Source organism: Scomber scombrus, chromosome 22, assembly GCF_963691925.1.
Source record: "Scomber scombrus chromosome 22, fScoSco1.1, whole genome shotgun sequence".
Taxonomy (NCBI): domain Eukaryota; kingdom Metazoa; phylum Chordata; class Actinopteri; order Scombriformes; family Scombridae; genus Scomber; species Scomber scombrus.
In genome coordinates, this window is record NC_084991.1 from 639,719 (window position 1) to 662,628 (window position 22,910).

At 40.2% G+C, this 22,910-nt stretch overlaps 1 protein-coding gene across 1 annotated transcript in view; it reads right to left on the reverse strand.

Annotated features, from left to right (window-relative positions):
• Nucleotides 1–18,606, reverse strand: part of lmo3 (LIM domain only 3) — a 41,427-nt gene extending 22,821 nt beyond the window's left edge. The window contains exons 1-2 of the mRNA XM_062443850.1: nt 18,573–18,606; nt 15,136–15,349 (exon numbers count right to left, since the gene is read on the reverse strand). Coding sequence (XP_062299834.1) covers nt 15,136–15,349; nt 18,573–18,597 — 239 coding nt within the window. The 5' untranslated portion in view covers nt 18,598–18,606. The remainder of the gene's footprint in view (nt 1–15,135; nt 15,350–18,572) is intronic.
• Nucleotides 18,607–22,910: the final 4,304 nt, after the last annotated feature.

Here is a 22,910-nt window from a genome sequence, read left to right on the forward strand (position 1 = left end):
ATTGGGTGAATGGTTGGACATACAAAATAATGATGATCTTTCCCTAACCTTACCTAAGTAGTTTTAGCTGTCTTAATCAAACTCTAACAGTGGCAGTGGCAATACTCACATGATCTTTTTTTCTAGTCATATTTATTTTAGAAGTCACAATAAAATTACCTATTTTTTGGTTGTTCAAGGAATTGTTAAAAATGTGCAAACAATCTAGAAAATGTCCTTTTGATGCAATAGTGAAACAACATGTTGGACTGAAATGCTTCCCTTAATAAGCATGACATACTGCACCATGAATGTCATTTTGAAACAAGCAAATACAGCACGTTTGAAATGACCAAAATGTGAGGATTTTTATTTCTCATGGAGGATATTTAGGGAGAAAATCATTACGAGCGTTAACTGTAGCTACAGACAAAGCACAATCGCTTAAAGTACACTTTCCCTTAACAATTTTAACTAAAGCCTTAAATATTTCGCCTTTTCTCTATCAAAGAACTTCCCGCATAGCAGATTAAAAATGGTCAATACTCGAGACCAAAACCTCTCCTTAATCTGTAAAGCCTTGCCTTAGAGGAAAAGGGATATTAATATATGCATGGAAATGACCTGCAGCACTCCCCATAAAGAGGGGCCAGCAAAGGTCAAACAGCCTCCAAACTGCACTTGAGTTTAATTAAAAAGACAAAGAAGAGCATAATTTCGAAGTGGACAGGCACGATTACTGTTCAGTGAGAAGGACAGCTGGGCTCAGGCATTTTCAGCAGGCCCATGCTCTCCTTCCCATAAGGCATAGCACCATCTTCTCATCCCTTTGATGTGAATATAGACCATTTATTAGGGCCATAAAGGTTAATCTGGAAGGAGAGAGGATATCAAATAGTTGGGATGAGCAGAGAAATCCACACGAGCTACCACTATGGAGGAAAGTTAAATTTAGCCTGAGTCCAGTCAGCAGGTAATGGAGTTACCAACATCTGCTTCTACACTGTTTGAAAATTAAACGAAAACCCTCAAATAAATTTAATGCCGACACTTTGGTGCCCATGACCAAAGAGGGGCATGGTGGGTTTCAACCATTTAAAAGGCTTGGTTTGCTTGGATGAATTTAACGCAATACAAGTCAATATTCATTACAAAGAGGTCTGCCTGGTCAGAGGGGGTTCATGACTGGGACAGTCACATGATTTACAATATTACAAAGTATCAGGAGATGATGGATGTGTTCAATTGCACAAAGTAACTGAGTCAATGAATTTTTCATTACCCTGGTTGATATGTTTGGGACACTGAATTAGATAAGCCCACTGATGAAACACAGAGCTGAGGCTGTGTATCAGCCAGCTCTCAGGGCCATACAGGAGGAGCACACTCGTAGTATCTCTGGATACAGCAGCGTGCTCAGTTTTACATTTACATTTATTCATTTGGCAGACGCTTTTGTCCAAAGTGATGTACAAATGAGATACAATCCAAGACACAGTAGATCAAGGGGAAGCCATATTCCTTGCCAAGGTTGCAGGTGCATGAAGTAACACATAGATGCATAGCAAACTACAATTAATTGTGTTGAGCGACAGATAGAGATGGATGAAGAGAGATTGTGGGAGAAAGTTTTGAGTGGATAGTACACTGTGTCGCCCATGTGTAAACTTAAACTTGACCTACACTATAATGATTGATAGAAGGCTATTTTGAGAGGTAGTGGCCCACTAGCCTCATGTCAAAACTGAAAGTCATTTTCCTGTTTCTACAGAAAGTAAAGGTGGAGGGCAACGATGTTAATGAAAATAGTCATTCAATTTAATCTGTAGATTTGTGAACATGGACACAAATTTTACTTTGCCATATATAATCAGTAATATAATGCACACATTTCCATGTGTGGAGGGGGCGGGTTGGATGTATGGCTAGATAGATAAGTGGCAAAAGGTCAACTTTGCAGGAGACCACTGTTCGCCTCGTGTTTCCAACTACATTTTAGGATGTTTTTTTGTTGTGGCATTTATGTTGCCATGGTGATGAACATTGCCTAACTTCAAGAAGGAATCATTTAACCCAAACCCTGATTTTTACCCAGCCCAAACCAATTGGTTTTTATGCCTACACCTAACCAGACCTTAACCACAGCGTTGTCACATCATAAACCACCATTATTATTTAACTGTGATGTGTAAAGGTTTCCAAGTTCCAACTGACAGAAAAATATGTGGTGTAGGCACCAAAGATACTTACAACTGATATACATTAGTTTAGAAATTGAGCTGATTGTCATAAAAGAAAAAAAAGGTTCCATGCACACAAATCTATAGATTAACTGCCATGACACTCTACTGATAGATTCCAATTTGAGTATTATTTTCTGTTTTTTTTGTCAGACTGAAGGACTTTGATGAATCAACTGCTGGTGATGAATGTGTAAAATTGCAAGAGTACATTGTGGTGTGTAAAGTCTTGGAATAAGTGTTTTTGTCTTTTTTTACTCCAACAACAGATACATTTTCAGTTCATCGCCTTATTTGCAATGCCCAGGAGGAATTTTCATCTTTTCACATTCACTTGTGTCTTTGAATTGACTTTGCACCACTTCTAAAATTGCACTCAGCCTTAACACATTCATTTTCCTTCATGTAGTCTAGCTCAGAAAAAAACATAAAACAAAACAAAAACAAAAAGTAAAACGTGACTTATCTTACCCATCTCTTCCCCCTCTCCCTGAACAATTTATTTTACTTAATATAAAGTACACAATATGTAATGATAATAAAAACATTTTAAGGTAGGTTTGCCTTGACACTGATGTGTGACATTGCCATTATCATACTAATTATGTAATTGCTGTAGTTGGATGGTGAGTGAGAATATGTGAGCCTTATGACACCTCTGATTAAGATGTCTTATCTTAGTCCTTGAGGAATTATATAACTCTCAGGAATATGTGGCTGTGAGAAATCAATACAAGAACAACAACTGGCACAAAGTTAAGGCTGCACTAACACAGCCCACTCTATTGCTGAACCATTACAGTAAACACCATGCTCAGCTAGTGCAAGCTGTCTGTTCACCTCTGAGTGATCACCATCACCTCACCTTCTGCTTACACTCAACAACAGGAGAGTCTCAACTGGATTTTGTGATAGTGACTTGTGGTTTTTGGCCAGGGATAATTAATATGTGACCCCACACATTCAATTCTAGAAAAAGTACCCACAACAATAATGTTTTTATGATTAAAGGACAGAAAACGGAGATGCTGCTGCTGTTTATCCTCAAGTTTATTGACAGGAGATATGTTTCCAGGCTAGTCTAAAGTGTATAAATGCTTAATGCCATGTCTTGACTTTTAACAATGCACACATGATGTTATAGAATTAGTTGTGAAAGCTACTGGATTATTTAAATCCACACTCTAAAAAATAAAACATTGGGTCAACAAAAAAAAAAAGTTTTCCACTAGAAAGTTAAAGCTGCAGTTGGTTAGTCTTATAAAAGTAACTTTTTGTCATATTTGCTAAGACTGTCACTATGTAAAGACAGCATTACATGAAACTAGTAATCTGTTAAAAAAACAAACAAAAAAAAAAAACAGGCTCATTTAACCCCACCTACTGCTCCTACTGCAAGTTGGCAAATTGCCAGAATCCACCGCGACCGGACAAAAAGAACCAATCAGGGCCAGGATGGTGTCTGATGGAGCGTCTGACAGCTGTCAATTACTGCTTACACAAACAGCCCCCTCCCCCTTCCTCCAAAGTTGATCAAATGATTCGATAAGTATATTCACTCTTGTATCCCCTAATCAAATGTGTTAGACTCATGGTTTGTTTGTGATATGTTGTGTCATCATTGCATACAAATACGATGGAATTGGCTGCTGTTAATTCTATAAGAGAGATCACTGGTGATAACTGTTGCCTCTTAAAGTAGTATTGCTATCTGTAAGTTTGTAAAAAGATCCGTTTGCAATGACATGTAGGAAACTGATGCATTCCCTGACACACTTTCATTACATTAATGAATATTGTCCAAAAATAATTATTGATACAACCAACAATCCCGATTATATCATCAATTAAACTATACTTAACTGTAAAACTGAGAAGATGGGTTTAGAAGTATTCAAGACAGATTTGTGATAAATAGACAGGCATAGTGTGGTGCCATTGTGATATATAGCAGTGCCTAAGCTGAGTGCAGACCCTCACTATGTGGGATGTTAATAGAGAGGCTTTGTGCATCATGTGTCACTAACTGGAGTCAATCTCATACCATGAACTCATTTGTTTTAAATAAAAACTGTCATCATTTAATAGTCTCCTAATCTCTGACCATAATCAGAAGCAGTTTATATGACAACTGTTCTGCCCTTGTCTGCTGATAACTGTGTTATTCTTGCCAAGTTCACAAAGTGCATCACTTTGAGCTTTAGACAAATGATTGTACATTCTATATTCCCTTTTCCATTAAAAAAAAACAAAAAATTCAAATCTTTTTTTATAAAACATGAATAAGTCTCCAATGACACATTTCTATTCTTAGTAGGCATACATGTAGATTCACAAATAACATCAGAGACAGTGTCAGGTGAGACATCAGGTACAGGATTAGATAATATAATACTGAAGAACCTGAATACTTATTATATATATTCTGATATAAGTCTAATGCTAATATAATATTCTAGTAACTGTATTGTCAATGCCCAAATAATTCCACTTTGCCATTTTTTCAATTGTTGTTACACAGATTCCTGCACAGATGTTTCACATCAATGTATATATAATGTATATAATCATCTGGAGGGGGAGCATATCCTCTCAGAGGTAAACACGAGGCTGAAAAACAAACATCTAAAAATATTTATAACAATAAGAATATTTTACAAACTATGTTTTAGTGGCAAGTCAAACTTTTCTAAAATGTATGCTACGCACAGTACAGAACCACCATCTGAACTTTGCTTAACTTTTCCTAAACTAAAAACCCCTAAAGTCAAATCATATGTGAAAAAAAGAATCCAGCTTTTGTACACAGCGCTGTTCATCCATTACCTACAGTAAGTGGTTGCATCATTCCTCTGGGCAGATGCCAAGCTGAATATCAGTGGTAAAAAATACAGCCCAAAAATATTTTGAAGGGAGGATCAACTGGGATTCACAGGAATGTAATAGTTAACAGAATAAACAATGCAGCAGTTTTACTCAGACAATCTTCGATCATCCCTTTCACTTTAATAGCCTGAACCATCAGACTCCTCTTACTGATTGTGTAGGAGTTACTGCAGCAGGACACATCTCAGTTCCCTTCAAATCCCCAAAACAAACAACAGAAAGTCATGCAGCAATTTTAAACCTAAACACTGAGGCATGAAAATACATAGCTACAGTTCTGATAGCTGCATGGGGAAGATTGTCCATCCTTTTTCCTCAGCACAGATGAGATCAAATCATAACATAGACCACTCTGTGAACTTTGACCCCACCAAAACCAATTTCATTTGGAGAGACTAGACAGGTGAATTGTGCCATGGTGTCAAGGATGTTAAAGCAGGATTTGTGATGCATACAAACTGAGGACTAAAGAAACCTTATGAAAAGATTAGAGGGAAGATACAGTAGTCATATATTTCGTTTGGTCAAAAGAAATATTTAGGAGAACATGTGGGATTCAGATATGTGAGCAATGCTGGAAAGCAATTTCAGTGTGCAAAATACTTAAGAAAACAAATCCTTGTTGGCATCTACTGTATGGTAAGTGGAGACATGTAAACCATGCCTTCAAACCTTCATTTCAACTAATGTATTTTTACTGAGACTACACTGTTGTGCTGCACTACTGAAATGTCTATAAAACCACCATGAATTCCACTAACTAGAGATGTCCCATCATTTGACTGGTGATTAGCATTTCTCCCCTTTTTCATGTCCGCTCCTCCGAGTGGCTCTGTGCTCACCAGCCATCTGAATTTAAGACTGCCATCAGAAGTTTAACGACAGAGCAGGGGTGCGGAGAAAAGACAGAGAAAAAGGGTGTTGAAAGTTACAGCCCCGACCTATTCATATTCTAATACCTTAAGTTCGATGGTAAAGGTATGCTTAAAAGTGCCAGGTGGTGAGATCTTAATTTTTCACAGCCAAAAAATGTGGTTGTGCTGCTCTCTCCTCTCTTCCCCATGCATTATTCTTGCTTTAAGCAGCACGTCCTCAAGGGGAGGGGGGGGGGGTGTATTGTTTTACAACACACCCAACTGCAGTCTACTTGCCTCGCCCGCGGTTCTTTTCAAGGAGTTGTCTTGGGTGACCCCTCTCTCTGGCAGTTATTAATAATAACACGTGCCAGGGAATAGTTCACCTTGTAGCGCTGAGGCTGCTGCGTGTATGTCTAGGCTCATACAGAGGGGTCTCCAGGGGGGGAGCGGGATGGAGGGTGAGGTGGGTGGAGGAGAAGGTTGTGTGTGTGCATGTTTGTATGTGTGTATGTGTGTGTGTGTGTGTGTAGCATATGCAGCTATAAGAGGCCAGAAAGAGATACACACAAAAGACATCAAACAAAGTTTCCCCCCTCGCATGTAATTAGAATCAGGTAATCATCTATGGCCCCTCTAAAGTGATGGAGAGCCTGATTAGCAGCATCAAAGAAGGCCAAGAGGGCTGGGACTAAGAGGGAGATGGAGAGGTATGGTCTGTGTGTCCGTGTGTATGTGTGTGTGTGTGTGTGCGTGCCATAGTGTGTTTATGCGTGGGTGTTTGAGAAAGATGAAGGAATAAGAAGGTAAAGTGGCGAGGCTTACAGACTGAGTGCTGCATTCTCCACCTAGAAGTCCCATTAAAAGCTTGAGCAGGAGAGGCTCTTTGTGCATGCTGAGTGCTCTATTGTAATAACAAGCAGCAGAGACATGATTCAATCTGGGGCCTGAATAAAACGATGCATTCCAGACAAATTCTCTCCCTCAAGTGCTCAAAGGATTCAACAAATTGAAGGCTACTTCTTTTGGAAAAATGATTTTGTCCTGAGTTAGGGATGAAAACCTACTCATTCCAGATTTTAAACTTAACTTTATGGTGTTTTTTTGTGTAACTTAACATCCTGACTGATGTACTGAAATCAAGTGAGCAGATGAGCTTAAGTCTGTGGGTTTATCTGTTTTAGATTTAAACTGCAGCCATTGATAGAGCTCTGTTCTGCTGCTGTCACAGCAAAGAAATACAAAAATGTTGCAAGGCACAAGGATGCTGGTGGCATTCACTGGCGCAGCAGGCACCGTAACCTTTTAGAGAACCACATCCTTCAAAAAAACACAACCCTCCCCTTTCTCCTCCAATAAAGAAGAAAAAAAATCAATTACAGCACAGGTGCAGTCATGGCAGAGAAAGAAAGAAACACTATCTTTGATGTTGCACACTTGCTGAAGTTGACCTTACAGCTGTTAAACAGGAGTGAAGAGGACACTGGGAGCTACACAAAATGGATCAGTTCTTCTTGATTTTTCAGAAAAATATGTATGATTCTTGTTTTCATTCTTTTTCAGGTTTTAATATCAAAATTTGATTTGACATTTATTTCCTTGAGAATTATGTATTTTGAGTGGTTGCTACATGGCATTCAATACAATGATAATAATAATAATAATGATAATAATAATAATAATAATAATAATAATAATAATAATAATAATAATAATAATAATAATAATAATAATAATAATAATTGCATCAATTATACACAGTCAGATTTTTTCAGATGATGTTATTATAGATAACATGGTGAGCAGGTAGGCAGGGATATATGGGTGCTGAACATCAGACTTTAACACAAGAGATCATTGTTCATTTCCTGTTTCTGAGAGTCCACATTGGTTTTTAAAAACCAAGACAAAGCTAACCTTAACCACTTGGTAATTATTGTAGCCATGGTGACAAAGGTCCCTAAATCTAGCCAGACCTTAACAATAGTGTTGTTGATACATATTCTTCAACATTGATTTATAACAGTTTTAGAAAGCCCTGACAAAATGATGTCATCTTGCTGATTACTGCTGATGGGTGTCCCATCAGAAAATGTTTCTAGGTGTCATTCATCAAATTTGCAACATGCAAGATGAGATCATTTCTTCTCGTGTTAATTTTAACAGGTTCAACCCATGTGGGACCCATGCATGCATGAATATGCTTAGTAGCTCCACATCCTCATTCCCTATCTCCCTGAATAACAGACCATAACAAAAATTGTGACACAACAAAATGCTTTAGAAATGGTCCACAGTAAGGAGTGAAGTGTTGGCTAAAAGATGCAGACCCTACACTCCAGCTAGAGTACCTGCAGAAAAGTAAGCCATGTTGTCATTGACCAGCGGCCTAGCTAAGGATGTCCTTGTGCCCTTCAGTGTTAGCTGGAAGAACAGCTGAACATCTGCGCTAGTCATTAAAGGAAGAGGAGCTGGCCCAAATCTTTCAGCCTGCAGAGAATCAGGGAGGAGAGAGCTGATGACAAACTACACATAGCTTCCTGCAAATCTCCCAGGAGCACATCTATTGTGAAGTGAGTGGGATGTTGTGCAGTGGTTACTCTCAAATCACAGGCTTTCTTAGTGTTGTTTGCAATCCATCGCTGCTTTAATAATAACTGGTCTAGCTGGAGACCAGTCTGCACAATGTGTAATTTGGGTGGAACTATGATATGTATTTAGCCTGATACTCACACTGATTGCCCATTTAATCACCACTTCATTATTCAGTCTGACATGCCCACTCTTTAGCTCTTTTCTTTGTGTCCTTTGTGGGGCCTGAAGTGATGCTGTAAAGAGTTTGTAGTTTAGTTTTTCACAGTGGTCAGTTTGGATTCATGTCAATGATGAATGATTCCAATCAGGATATGTTCTGCTATGCTCAGTGTACTTCAAAATAGTTATTTTTTAGACTGACTATTCTGCTTTTGTAATGTTATCATTCTACTCATGCCACCAAATGTATTAGGTATATGGGATGCTTTTAAATGTTTCTACAGGGTTTGTTTCTTACCGTCAAAAATCTGAAATTGGGTAACAAATACATTCAAGATGGCCACAACCACTGATGGAAGAGCAGGATACAAACCTTTTACAGTCCTCAGACCTGGGAGTGTGAGGGGTGTTCAGTCATGAATCTAACTTCACACTTAGTCTGAAAACAGCTGATGTTTCTTGGTAGCTGCAACTTCAATCTATGCAGCTCACTACTGGTATGGCAAAATAAACACAGACTCCACGAAAATTAGAGTTGTCAAATTTGCACAACATGAATACAAAGCAGATTTTCTCCTCATATTCAATTTAAATGCACCTTAAGAGTGCTCATATTTAAATGGTAAAATGCATGTACTATGCATGTACTTATTCCCTGATCTGCTATCTGTTATCCTGGTATTTAAACGGTATAATGCCTCCTCCGTCCCACTGTCCTCTCTGTGATGATGACTAGAGAGTATGCATGTACTCATATTAACTATTATTCATGCATACCTGGCATGCACATTAAAAATCAGGTACGCCAGTTTTTTTTTTTTTTTGTGTCGACCACACCCCGGCCACAATCAAAGACCTAGCTTTTAATTTACTACATCTTATATTATCTAAGATGATAATTTACTATATCTTATAAATCAACACAGAGAATAAATAAAGAAATGTAAAAAAAAAAAAAAAAGAAAGAAAATACATTTCCAGAGGTGAATATTCCCACGATGCAAAGAATTCAGAGCCTGGGTCATGGCCTTCAGTACTTTATTTAAATCTGTGTTTCTGAGCTCAGAAAACTATACTTTGCTATTTTGCAATTACACACCAAACTGTTTTTTTTTAAATTCAAGATATGACACGTGTTCATAAGAAAGAATATATCTAAATGAGATTTCTGAAAAGAATTGATGAGTTTCAGACAGGCTCAGCCTTTACTCTTCACTCCCTGCTAGTCCCTGGAGATAAAGCTTGACTTGATGTCATAGTCACGCCTGATGCCGACATACAAACTGACAATGCATCATAAGCCCAATGTGAGATGAAAAAAGATACATTTTTCATTTACATTTACATACATAGTTACACAAGGTGGTGGTGGACTACAAAGTTGATTCTGAAGGAGGAAGAAATGTAAGTTATTACACTGAACCATGCTCTACATGTTGGTTATCTCTCACTGATAGCCAGCTTTCCAAAACATTAATAAATCCAGCCATGTTGACGGCTCTGTGAGTTTGCTTGCATTTACAATCTTAGTAAAAACCACTGTAGAGGAAAATTGAAGTTGGATTAAAAAAAATGAATGAATACATAGATAAATAAGTAAGTGTTCTCCTAGTGCTGTCTTTAAAATGGATGCCTGGAATTTACAGTTTTCCATTAACTGATGCCCAACAGCTTTTTCATGCCTGCATCCTGGCCTTGGAGCCAGCGGTGTGTGTGTGTGTGTGCGCCGTGACACTCAGCAGGCCGCTGTGCCGCAGTCTCCATTTTCTCAGCGTTTTTTAAACTTAAATGTGTCAGTCTGTCTGCTCTCCTCCCTCCTCTGGGCTTTCAAACATTATCGCTCAGTACTGTGAAAATCACACATCAGCATAAACAGTGGCGTCGCGCTATTACCAGTATCTTCAATGGAAGCTCTGGTTTCAAAGGGATCATTTGTTGATAAAATGTTCTTGCTGCATTTTCTCCATATTCAGAGAGAACAAGGCACAAATCAAGCTCTAGGAGATAATACCTGTAATTATGTTTGCAGTCACAGGTTTATGAAGGGATGGCTTAGTTACACAAACCTCTCTGTATATCATGTTTGATCACACAGGGACTGCTGAAGCTTTACGTTTTTTCTCCTAGTATTTCTCTTTTTTTTGTGCATGTGTTGCGATAGAGGATTATTATTTCTCTGCTGGTGGGATCACATCACTCGTGGTTTTAGACCCCTGAAGAATTCTATTAACCCTGGTTATGTCAGGCCTAATAACATGCCACCCTGCTAAACAGACTGGGATTGACTCAGAGAAGGGGGTGGAGGGTAGGGGAGGGGGTGGGGTGGTTGGTGTATAATGAAGGCAGAAATAATTTACTTTTAAAGCCAATGGAATACAAAAATGGACTAAATCTGAAGTCATCCTTATTTTTGCTTCTCTTGTCCCTAACCTGGGCTGACACACACGTAGAAATAATATACTGTATTTGAGGTTGCTTTTTAAGTGAGGGATTGTCTGTGTGTGTGTGTGTGTGTGTGTGTGTGTGTGTGTGTGTGTGTGTGTGTGTGTGTGTGTGCGTGTGTCTATGTGTGTGTGTGTGGTGTGTGTGTGTAAAATTGTATTGTGTTGTGATGTTGCAGCCATTGATTGCCTCAGTGATGGAGCCTGGCTTTCTTTGTTGCTCTGCAGATCAGATGTGGAGTGCTGCGGTTTGCTATATTTGCCATTCATTAGCCAGCAGTGAGGAGATGTCAGGGCGCATTCGCAGGCAGGCCACTCGCGTGATAGTGAGCGTCAAATCAATTCAGTCACCTTGAACTTTGAAGATGAAAGAATAACATGTTGGAATTGGTCTCCCTCTTAGCCTTCATGCCTGTTCAGAAATGCTCGGCCAGCCTCACTGCTACTATATGCATTGGTGTTGAGCAAACAATGTACACATCAACTGATGCTCTGATGACATTTACAATTTTTGTTCTGAAAAGAGTTTTGTTGCACAGCAACCACCAGGACAACAAGGACATGTGCACACTGGCACTACGTGGACAATAACCTTAGAGGGGGCATGGCTATAGGTGTCACCTAAATGCAATACTGCAGTACTGTGAATGTAAAGTGAATATCTATAAATGGTTATCAGATATGTAAACATGTTTCTGTTCATTCTGTTAATCAACATTTCAACAACTCCTTACCACAAACACTTTCCTGTACATTGCCTTCTGTACACAGTTTTCATAGCAGCTTTTTGATGATGCAAGCCTGTGCTGTGTGGCAATACAATTAGGAAGACACATTTCTCCTCTGACCTCTGTGATCACTCATTTTAATTGTTAAATTCACTGATTACCAGGTGAGGTCATTAGGTCATTAGGTCATGCAGGAGTTACTGTTTGCTTAGTTAAAGGTGTCATTTATGAGCTGTGTTCAAAATGCTATTTGATGCTTGTACAGTTGTCTGACAATAGAAACTGAAATATCTGTAATTAAGAGTTTCTACAACTGAGTTGTGAGGTGTTATCACTCATGTATATTTCACTTTCAGTTGTCCAACAACTGAACAAAAATTAAAAAATCTCCAGGAGACTCAATCTCTATTTCTTATTTCAGTTAAAGTACGTGTTTAAGAAATAGAATGTTGTCAGTTGAGGTCTGAAAATTGGCCCAGGCAGTGTATTCTGCTGTGGAACACTTGATGTGCAATAAGCACACACTGCTCAGGTAGGATAACATTAATAAAACTGTGATAAAATATCAATATCAGAAGAAGAAATGTGCCTGAATCATCCCTGCTTTGGACTGAGTCATGCCACCTCAGGTCTCAGTGTGCCTGCTAGTGTCCTTCAGTACTCAGTCCATGAAGCATACAGACAGAGCCTGTAACTGTGAAACATTGTGACTCTTGATTACTACTTTTCATCTAATATGTTTTTAGTAGACATTCTGTTCTGAAGCAACTTACATTTTACCTCTCACACACATCAGGAACTATTTTTTCAATGTCTCAAAATGGACATGGAAGCTCCTGATTTGAGGATGACCCGTGCTATCAACTGAGATTCAGCCATCCCTGCATTACTTTCACAATGTCTCTTCAGTCAGGGTTTTCTATGTGAAAATTGAATAGATGTATAAAGTAAGCAAATGCAAATATACTTCTGTAATAAAAAATGTCCCAACTGATTTTCCCACAACCACCTGGCCACAGACTCAGCTGCTGTGAGTTTTCAGGCTCAGACACGTCCTGATCTAATGACTATGTCTATATCATCATGTCTTAAAAGAAGTTGGTGTCAATGGAAAGATGGAACATGACAATGTCAGTTTGATTACTTGCACCTTTTTTTTTTTAGCAACAATAAAACTGATCAGTTGAGAAACACAACATATTGCTGATTTGGATCACATTATATGGGCATGTTCCAGTAATTAATATTATCATTATTAATGACTGGGCCTGTAAACAATGTCAGCGGAAAATAAAAGAACTGTTTAAGAACAGACGAATGACTGTAGGCAAGAAAAATCTAAAATGATCCGATGTCACCAGCAATATATGCCTGTCATCCTTTTTAGTTTTAAATGAATACATTTCAATCAGTCAAAAATGAATATAAAATTATACTAATTATATTCAGTGTATGAACTATGTCTTGTTGAAATACAGTAAAGAAGCCAACTCGAGTTATTCACCATTTTGTTCCTCAGAAATCAAATTGTGGATGATTCAAACCTCACTCCAGCTGATGTGTCAGTATACAGCACTACACATGTTAGGCCTCCAAAAGATACTCATTCATTTCTTATGTAAAAAGCTGTTTGTCTCTCAGCAGGCTTTAGTAAGACCCCCACAGCAATGACAGCTCTGGGGAGAAAAATGACATGTACCCACAGTCTGACAAAAAACATCTTCATATTAATCATCATTCGGCCTATTATTAAATGTTAAAAGATATTGGGCTTTTAAAATGAGTGAAAATAATCCCATCAATTGTTTTTAATGGCTCACTCAGTAATGTTTGACCATACAAAACATATATAACTAAAGAATTTGTTATAGATGCAAAAAGGCAACATTGGGTTTGTGAAATGATGATCATTTAAGAGTCAGATGTTACTGATTGTTATCAGCAGTTTACGGCATCAAAATTATTACAGACGAGAGACACTACCCGTTGCTTTACCAATCTGACAGTACAAAGCACACTGTACCTAACCCTACTATTAAAAAGGGTATTCACTTCTATTTCTTCTAATCAAAAAGTGATACATTCTATTCCAGAAAATAAACAGGTGACTCAACTCTATTCCAGCAAAGGTAAAATTGATTCCTGGGAATAAAGCTCCAACTTCACTCCCAGAAAAAGAATAAAAAAAGGTAGGCTCACTTCAGGGCAAAGATAACAAAATACATAAATTAACAATGTCAGTCCCAGTTTAACACCAGCAGTCCACCATGAACATTATGTGTGGTCTGACTGGTGTATCTCACTGTTTAAGTCTACACTGACTATCAGTTGTCACGTTCCTGAGCAAAGTGCGCTATCATCATCACTTTACACCCTCTTTGCCTTTTGCTATTTGTGCATCGAGTTTAGTTATGTCCCACTCTCATGACACAAGTTGTAAAATGTTTGGTTTTACTGACTAGATCATTCACATTCTAGGTGTTCACCTTTGACCCCCAGAAAGGATAGTGACATGGTTTGACTGAAGTAGAAGGGGAGGGATTTGTTTTTATTTATAAGCTATGATTTTGTTGTAAGACCATAGCTGCTGTAACTCACAGACCTCACTGATTAGTTCAGTGATGAGTGGTCATGTTTGACAGCTTCAAAATTGTATATTCATGTATTTTTAAACTGGATTTTTCAAAACAAGCTTAAATTCTACCTATATACAGGGTATGATCAATTAAAAATCATTCTTCATTTTTATAAATATCCGTGGTTATCCTGAAATAGAAAAGGTGCCATCCATATTTTAAACTAATTACAGAGTTTGAGAGGAAGATAAATGTATACAGTTACTGAGGTTTGTTAACAACAACAACAACAAACACATTTAAAAAATGGAAATAATATGAAAAAAATCACAAAATATTACACAAATTTAAAAAAAGAAAAAACTAGAAATAGCATGCCTATTTAAATGTTAAATTTGCTGCTGTCTGATTGCTGGGTTGGGACAGAATTTGAGGACATGAAACAAGGCCATGAGTCAAAATACAAGCAGAACCTTCTTGTTACTAAAAATCTGGCTATGCTCCGTTCCACTAAATAAAAGGGAGCTCAACCTCAATTCCTAAAATGTGAGAGTTCATTTCAGTGAGAAAACTCTTCACTGCTAACACTTGTAACCGGTCTGTACGCAATCATGATCACACTCAGTGTTTGTTTAACGTCATGCAAACGCTCTGAAGACGCTGGCTGTCTCTCTTACCGTAGGTAGTCTCTCCGGCACAGGATGAGGTTGGCTTTGGTGTAGAGCGTGGAGCCCACCTCGCCCAGCCTGCAGTCACAGCAGGCACACTTGAGGCAGTCCTCGTGCCAGTACTTATCGAGGGCCTTCAGCAGGTAGCGGTCCTTGATCTTCCGGTTGCAGCCGGCACAGCCTTTTGGCTTGGTGTCCGGCTGGACGGAGAGCATTTGTATACCTGGGAGGAGTACAGAGAGAGGCGTCAAGCACTCATTGAACACCAGAGTACTGCTAACTGAGGAGACAGCAGATGTTTTCTTAATAATGACAGAGAAAGAAAGAAGAAAAAACTCTCAGACAACATGAAGCTATGTGATCCATTAAAATACTTTTTAACATTTGATGAATTTTGATGATTTTTAAAAGTTTTGTTAAAGATAAAAGTGAAATGATGACGGACACAAGACCACTGATATGACGAAGATAACAAAAAATTGTTTTCATTGTGCTACTTGATGATTAAGCAACAATGGTGCAATTCATAGACAGTTATATTTCTATATGTACACTGGAAAAGTACAAAATTAAAAGTATACTCAGAAAGTCAGTCAGCAGCCTAAAGACTGCTTGGTTTTTGAGTGTGTTGTTCCTTTGTACACTTCACAAAGAACTGCAAAAATATAACAAATGTGGAAGTGATGAAAAAGCTTCAGGAAGATCACACAAAAGAAAAAACGTGTAAGTTTAATTGGCATTAATATTCTTAAGTCAGAATTGATACCACACAGTCATTCTAAGTACACTTTTGATGAAATGTAATGAAATTAGGTATACTAAAAAAATAAGTCTGCTGTATGAAAGTATACTAAAATTACAATTATATAATTTTTAGTACATAATTAGGCACACTGTTCAGTACAATACTAGATGTGTTTAGTGTTGTTATACAACGTAATACACAAAGGAAATGGAGCATCTCCTCATACATGCAAAAAATGAATATAAATTGCAAATGGTGATGAGACATGTCACATATTATTTCCTGTCAATGTAAAATACTTTGATTTCATGAATATTAAGTGAAAACAACAATTAAATACAATATACAGTCAGTATGTAGGACAAAATAAGGTCTGTGTTAAATCCAAAGACTATATCTAACTTTGAATTCACGCACCACACTAACGTTATGCTGGCCTTAACTATAATACCTGACCTATGTTTTACTGCATCAGGCGTGGCTGTAATTCCATATTCATTGGAAGAGACGAGTCATTCAAAGCAATATTTAGTAAAAATCTAATTAAAACATCTGTGTGAATATATACTTTTCTAGCAGCAATAGGCTTATACGTTGTCAGCAGGCTGGGCTCTGACCTGACAGCAGCTGACAGTAGATCACAAACTAACACTAACAGCACAACTATTTATGTGTTGTGAGACCAACACGCAGCCCACACAGACACAAAGCCACAGTTTCACTTTTTTTTTTTCCTGAACACTTTTTTCTTACGTTGACCTCTTCTGTGTTTAAAGGGGTGTGGCTACAGGCGAAGAGCTTTGCAGCGCCTGTATTGTTTGGCCTGAGCTGACTGTGGAGAGCCTTTGTTGGCCCACTGGGGGTGAGAGGGAGGGACAATGTGGCTTCGCACCAGGCTGGAATTAGTATTCTCCTACCATTCCCTGAGGAGAGGCACACCCCCACTCCCCTTTGTCCCCCATTCACCACACACACACACACACACACACACACACACACACACACACACACACACACACACACACACACACACACACACACACACACACAATAATTCTTAAGGTATAGTTGAACTTTTACTCATTTTGAAAAAGTGAAACTTTCTTTTTACCATTTTCTTTCAAACATGTAAATGAGTAAATTCCATTCCTGATATTTCTCACACTGTAACATTTTGATGTGGAAGCACACTTTAAATGTTTCTGAATGTTTTCATCCATTTATTACTGATAACATAATGACTGCAGATCATTACTAAAGGGATGCTGTAGTGTTTTACTTTTCAGATGTTTTTTTTCCCGACCTTCCTGATAGCCAGTGGTTTCCATTTAATTCACTACACACAACTTACAGAAACTTGTAAATTGTTGTAAGTCTCAGTCAAAACCATGTCAGCTGATATTATTACTGTTACTATTACAGTCTGTCACAGTCTGTACTGACGATGCAATACTTTCTTTAAGCTGATGTTCACTGAGATGGATGATTAACCTCAAGTGGGGTTTAAGCTTCTGCAACTTGTAATCTAAAACAAATACAAACCAGTGGCTGCCTAGAATTTCATGTAGTAGGTAAAACAGAACAAATTAAGCCCCAATGACAGTGAGGAACACTACACCTGAATTGTAATAAATGGGCTCAAAACATAAAAAACATTTTTAAACATTTAATAGAAAATGTTTCCTCTGGACATAAATATAAATGTTATTCACTTGACACACTTTGTTTTCTACAAACTTTGATAATAAAGAATTTGCAGACAGTATCAGACTGGTTGTAGTGTGGTGAGCAGCTCAGCTCATTTGTTCCAGTGCGTTGAGGCTGTTGATTTGTTAATTGGCTGGATTTAGAGAGCGGGGCGCACGGCTGCTCGGCCGGCTGCTCTCCGCAGCGCCTCTTCAGCGGCACTGATCCGTCCAGCCTCTTTAACACTACAAAGTCCCCGCTTCTCATTACCAAACCAAAAGAAGGCAGAGCTTCGACTCCCCTTTTACTGTGCAATCAACTCAGAGGAAAAAGGGAGAAGCATGGAAGGAATTTGGCCACTTCGCTCTTCCGATTACTGGGGGGAAGTGCTGAACAAAAGCTTCATTTTCCATAAAGGAAGGGAAATCACAGCTGCTCGAAGCCCCTAATGATATCTGTTTTATTTGCTCGCTGGCTCGTATCCTCCCTTTCCTCATTTCCACTCTCTCATTGTGGGCTTCCAGGCTGCTGCCGCTGCGCGTCCCCGGCCACATATCATCATCTGAGCCCTGAGGATGATGGAGGGATGGAGGGGAGAAAAGCTTGCTATTTAAGTCACAGCTGTTCGGCAACGAGATGCTGACATTTCACCCTATCAGTTTAATTACTGTTGCCATGGCAGCGGAGTGCCGGTAAAGGCCAATAACGGATTTAACATAGAGACTCAATTTGCCATGCAGCTTTGACAAGCACATAACGAAAATTGAAGACGTTATGAACACATGGGACATATCAGCTGTGTGATCACTGACAATAAAATCAGAGCATCTCTCTTTAATGTCTTAATGAAAGGTTATCATTGGAACAACAGAGAAAACGGATCAGGTTAGAGCAGCAGCAGGTCACATCTGACTCGTCGACGCAGAGAAACGCTGTAACTTGTCGACGCAGAACACACTAAACACACAAGAAACGTGTTCTTCATAGAACCCAAAACGCAAAGAAAGCACCTTACCGAAACTTTTCTCCCTTTTCTGCATTTGTTGACCCGCTTCAGTAGCCGAAGCACCACCATGCAACCCAGAGCCGCCTGGTCCGGAAAGCAGCTGTCTTTAAGCAGGCTGGGATCGGGCTTTGTTAGAGAGGGAACAATCCAGCACGGCGATCAGAGAGGAATGAAAAGAAGGGGGAACACCGGCCAACAAAACGCAGGCGGAGGAGCTAGAGCGAGCTGTCTGCTGCCGTCGGGCGTCACACGGCGTGTGAAAGCACGTTTATCGCCCACCAGAGCCGTATGTAGCGATGGGACGCAGGCAGCGAATGACAGGACGACAAAGAAATGCTTCTCCTCCGCGGCGCAGCGACCATCTAATCCTACTGGCCACCTAATCACACAGACTTCTGCTGCACGCTGCTTCTCTAATCAGAGCTTTGACGTGCCACAGGGCACCGCGCATACAGCCACACTCCGCTTTCCCAGCATCACCACAGGAACATAATATGCACACCAAAAGACGTTTCTCTCTTATATCTAAAATGCATGACATTTGAATCCGCCTATTTTAATGAGAATGAAAATGAAGTAGCTACCAGCAAGGAATGTTGTTCATAATGCAAACATGTCACAAAAAAACGTCTCTCGCTCACTCACCTTTCTCAACAAGTTAAGTAGAATCCTGAACTCCAGCAGCGGATTGCAGCTACAGATCCTCTCTGAGCAAAAAAGTTCACCAAACTGGCATCACGCGTGGGACCGCACTGATCTTCAGGGTGGAAATAATGAGCTCCACATTGATCAGAGCCACTGGTTTGTTGGATACTACCAAGCTACAGGTGTTCATCCGCCCGCCGTGGACCATTCAGGGAGTGCGTGGCGCTCAGGTCGGTGTCTCCATGCATCAGTGTCCGAGTGGCGAGAGAGTAAACCTTTATTATCTCCAAATCCCCAATCCCTCACCGGTGAGACATAACATCGCCACGATAAGGTCATTCACTTATTACGAGCCGCTCCACTATAACTGAGAGCATGCATCGCGTGCGCGCCTCCGGAACGCCCACTTTTTCCAACGTCCCTCATTCTTGCAGCCGCGGGAGCGCGCAGACGCACGACACTCATTACATTATAGAGACAGAAACACAGGTAGGTTTGTTTAGAGGTACACACAGAGCAGCTGGTGTCAGCATGAGTTCTTATCAGCATTTATTTTGTTTAAAGCTGCTTTCAGGTGCTCATTATTATTATTCGGAAAGACCAGCTTCTCTTCTGACCCCTGACGGACACCTGTGCTTCAGTAAATATACTAGAGAATGTTCAAACCTATAGATCTTAGCGGCAGTAATGTAAAGTCCATACAGTGTTAAACTGAGGTGCAGCATGTCTGTTTAAACAGGAGCTCAGATGGAAGTGTAGAGGTGATTCCAGGACAAACACCAGCTCTCCAACATCTGAGTGCATGATAACCAATCACCCGCATCACGAGATGATTTAAATAATGAAATGGTTTCAGTCATGCAGTCAGACTGATGGTTTAATGTGTTGGATTTAACTGGGCTGTTCAAGTCAAGTTCATTAGGAGCCAGAATTAATGAACCTTAAAACAATTAGTCTGTGCGCAAAAGCGAGAGAAGACTGTTAGTCAACCGTTTGTTCATAGTCTACATGTTTATTTTGGGTAACATGAGGTGTTTTTTCATTCAATTCAGAGACAGACTCGTATGAAAAATAAGAACATCGGGGTGCAAATAAAGGGGGAGCAGCACTAACATGGGCAATTAAATACATTTCTGCCGAGGTCACTGATTGATCCCTCTTTCTCATTCTCTCTTCAGGAGCATATGTACCAGTCTTATGAGGTTCCGGCTCCACTGTGACCGCCTGGACTGATTAACGCTTATATCCACACTCTTTATTTAAATCACTCTTGTAACCTAATTAAAAGGCGGAATTATTCTTCGCCCTGTTATTACGCCAGTCCGCATCAATTAGCGGCCCAGTTTGGACTGGAGTAGGCCATGATGAGGCCCACATGTTAGGGCACGGTGCCCCTACAACTCTGCCCCACCTCCACCAACACCATCTCGAGTCTCTATTGCATACACACACACACACACACACACACACACACACACACACACACACACACACACACACACACACACACACACACACACATAAGGTACAGAGTTCCAACACACAGCCTGACAAGTGTAAATTATTCTCTTGAATATTCTGGTAGGGAGAGAAAGAGGGGTGGGGGTGCGGGACTGTGGGAGGAGGAGACACAAGTCAATAGTTGGCATGCGGCTCCAGCCTAAAATGCAGCGATAATGAGATGGGTCATAAAATGCTCTCCGCGCCATTATGAGTGATGAGATGCATTAAAGCTGACAGGGTATTACCTGCCAGTAATTAGGTTTTGTCATGGATTGAATTATTTCAAGGCGGCCTATCTTGGCAATCATGCAATTTGCTGCAGAGGTGTATAGTGTGTGTGAGGCTGCCACCTCTCTCCCGGTGCCCTTCCACCCTCCTTTCACTCACTGCGTTCCACCAATTATTCATCCTCCGTATGAATGGAAAATGGAGACAAAAGGCAGTGGTGAAGGTGGAGGATGGAGGAGAACGTCACATGGCTCGGATTAAGTCTCTTTATCCCGACGGAAACACGCACACATTGTATGAGCAAACGGACAGAGGTAGACGCTTGTTATGTTTGTACCTGAGCCAGCCCTGCGCCTCTGACTCTAATGAAGAAATAAAATGACAGCGGGGACCTCCACCAAAACCCGACACTATCCTCAGCACCGTCGGCGGCTTCATTTAACCTCCAATGAGTGATTACCAGAGGAGAGAGACTTTTTCCTGGAGAAGCCAATTATTTTGATGTCGTTCCCTCAGCAGGTATACGCCTGTGTTTATGTCTTCTTTCGGAGCTCGCACGACACTTCATGTTCAGCCGTCAGTCTGCGGAACGCGTTCTAAACTCATACACACAACAGAGGACAGCACACGTACCTTGAAGTACAGCCAGGGATTCCCAAAAACAATGGTCACGGTCACTGCTGCGGTGTGTCTTCTCGGTTTACTTGACTTTGGATTAAAGTGTCCAAGAGGCAACTTTCACAAAACTCGTTCAACTCCAGACTGTCTACAGAAAACTTAGCGAAAATAGTTAGAGAACAGTTACTTCTTTCCCTCAAGTTGTTGGGATGTCGGAGCAGCCTAAAGTTGACTCCCCCCCCCCCAGCGGCTCTGCTAGTGCTGGACCCCGCTCACAGGGCGTCTGTCTTCTCCCTTGTTGCTTCCTCACCTTCCCTCCCCTGTCTGTCTGTGTGTCTCTCTGGTTCTCTGGTAGGGAAAAGCGGCTGAGAGTCGAGCCTCCTCTCCTATTTAAGCCCCTCCACCAGGTCCCCAGTCAGCAGCACACTCCAGCTCATCCAAGAAGCTGACAAGCACCGTTAGGGAAGGCAGCGCATGTTGCTCTAATGGACCTCATTAAGCTCTACTTACAGATGTTCTCTTAACATAATTGATCTGCAGCGAGTTGAGAGGACGGCAACCTATTCCCCAGCCCCCAATTATGGCCCGGTAATTAGATCCCCAACCTCCAGTTCTCCACATTCACCCTTCTAACATTCCGAAATATCAAAGTATCTCTTTCTCTCAAGGCGACCCCCACCACACCCCCTCCACCACCTCACCTCCACGTCTCCTTCCTCCTCCCCCTCCCACCCACAAGACACTATTGACAGTCAGATCTGCTAACCTTTGTAGTGAAGCCAGACTTAGCAGTGCACTCACTCCAATTGACAGAGCTCACTCACTCCTCTATTCCTCCTGTCTCTCTTCTTGCCTTTTTTTTTACCCGCCAGGAGACAGAGACAGTAAAAGGGAGACAGAGTGAGTGCCACAGATGGAGAGAGAAAGAGAGAGGAAGGGAAAAAAGTAAGTTAGCACTTTCCATAAAGGGTTGTAATGATAATATCTGTCAGGGGAGAATATTTTTTCCAGTGTCTTTTATCTTAAATAATTCCTCTGATGGCAACTTTGCGCAGAGAGAGGGGAGCTGGTGCTGGGAACCGGTGAGAAGTGATAGTGCAGCTTTTATAATGCCAATCAGTGCCACTCCTATCACCCATCTAATTAGCCAGCGTGCTAAAACTAGGGAGATGGTAATGTCACGCTTTTGCACTTTAAAAGAAGGCAATTTTCACACTGACACATAATAAACTATTTGTGATTGGGTTTAATCAAGTATTTTCTGAGCAAGCAATGTTGGATAAAATGTTCTAACATCCTTATGTTGTCGCAGATGTACATGACCCAGATTGAAACTTTGCTTTATGTCTGTGT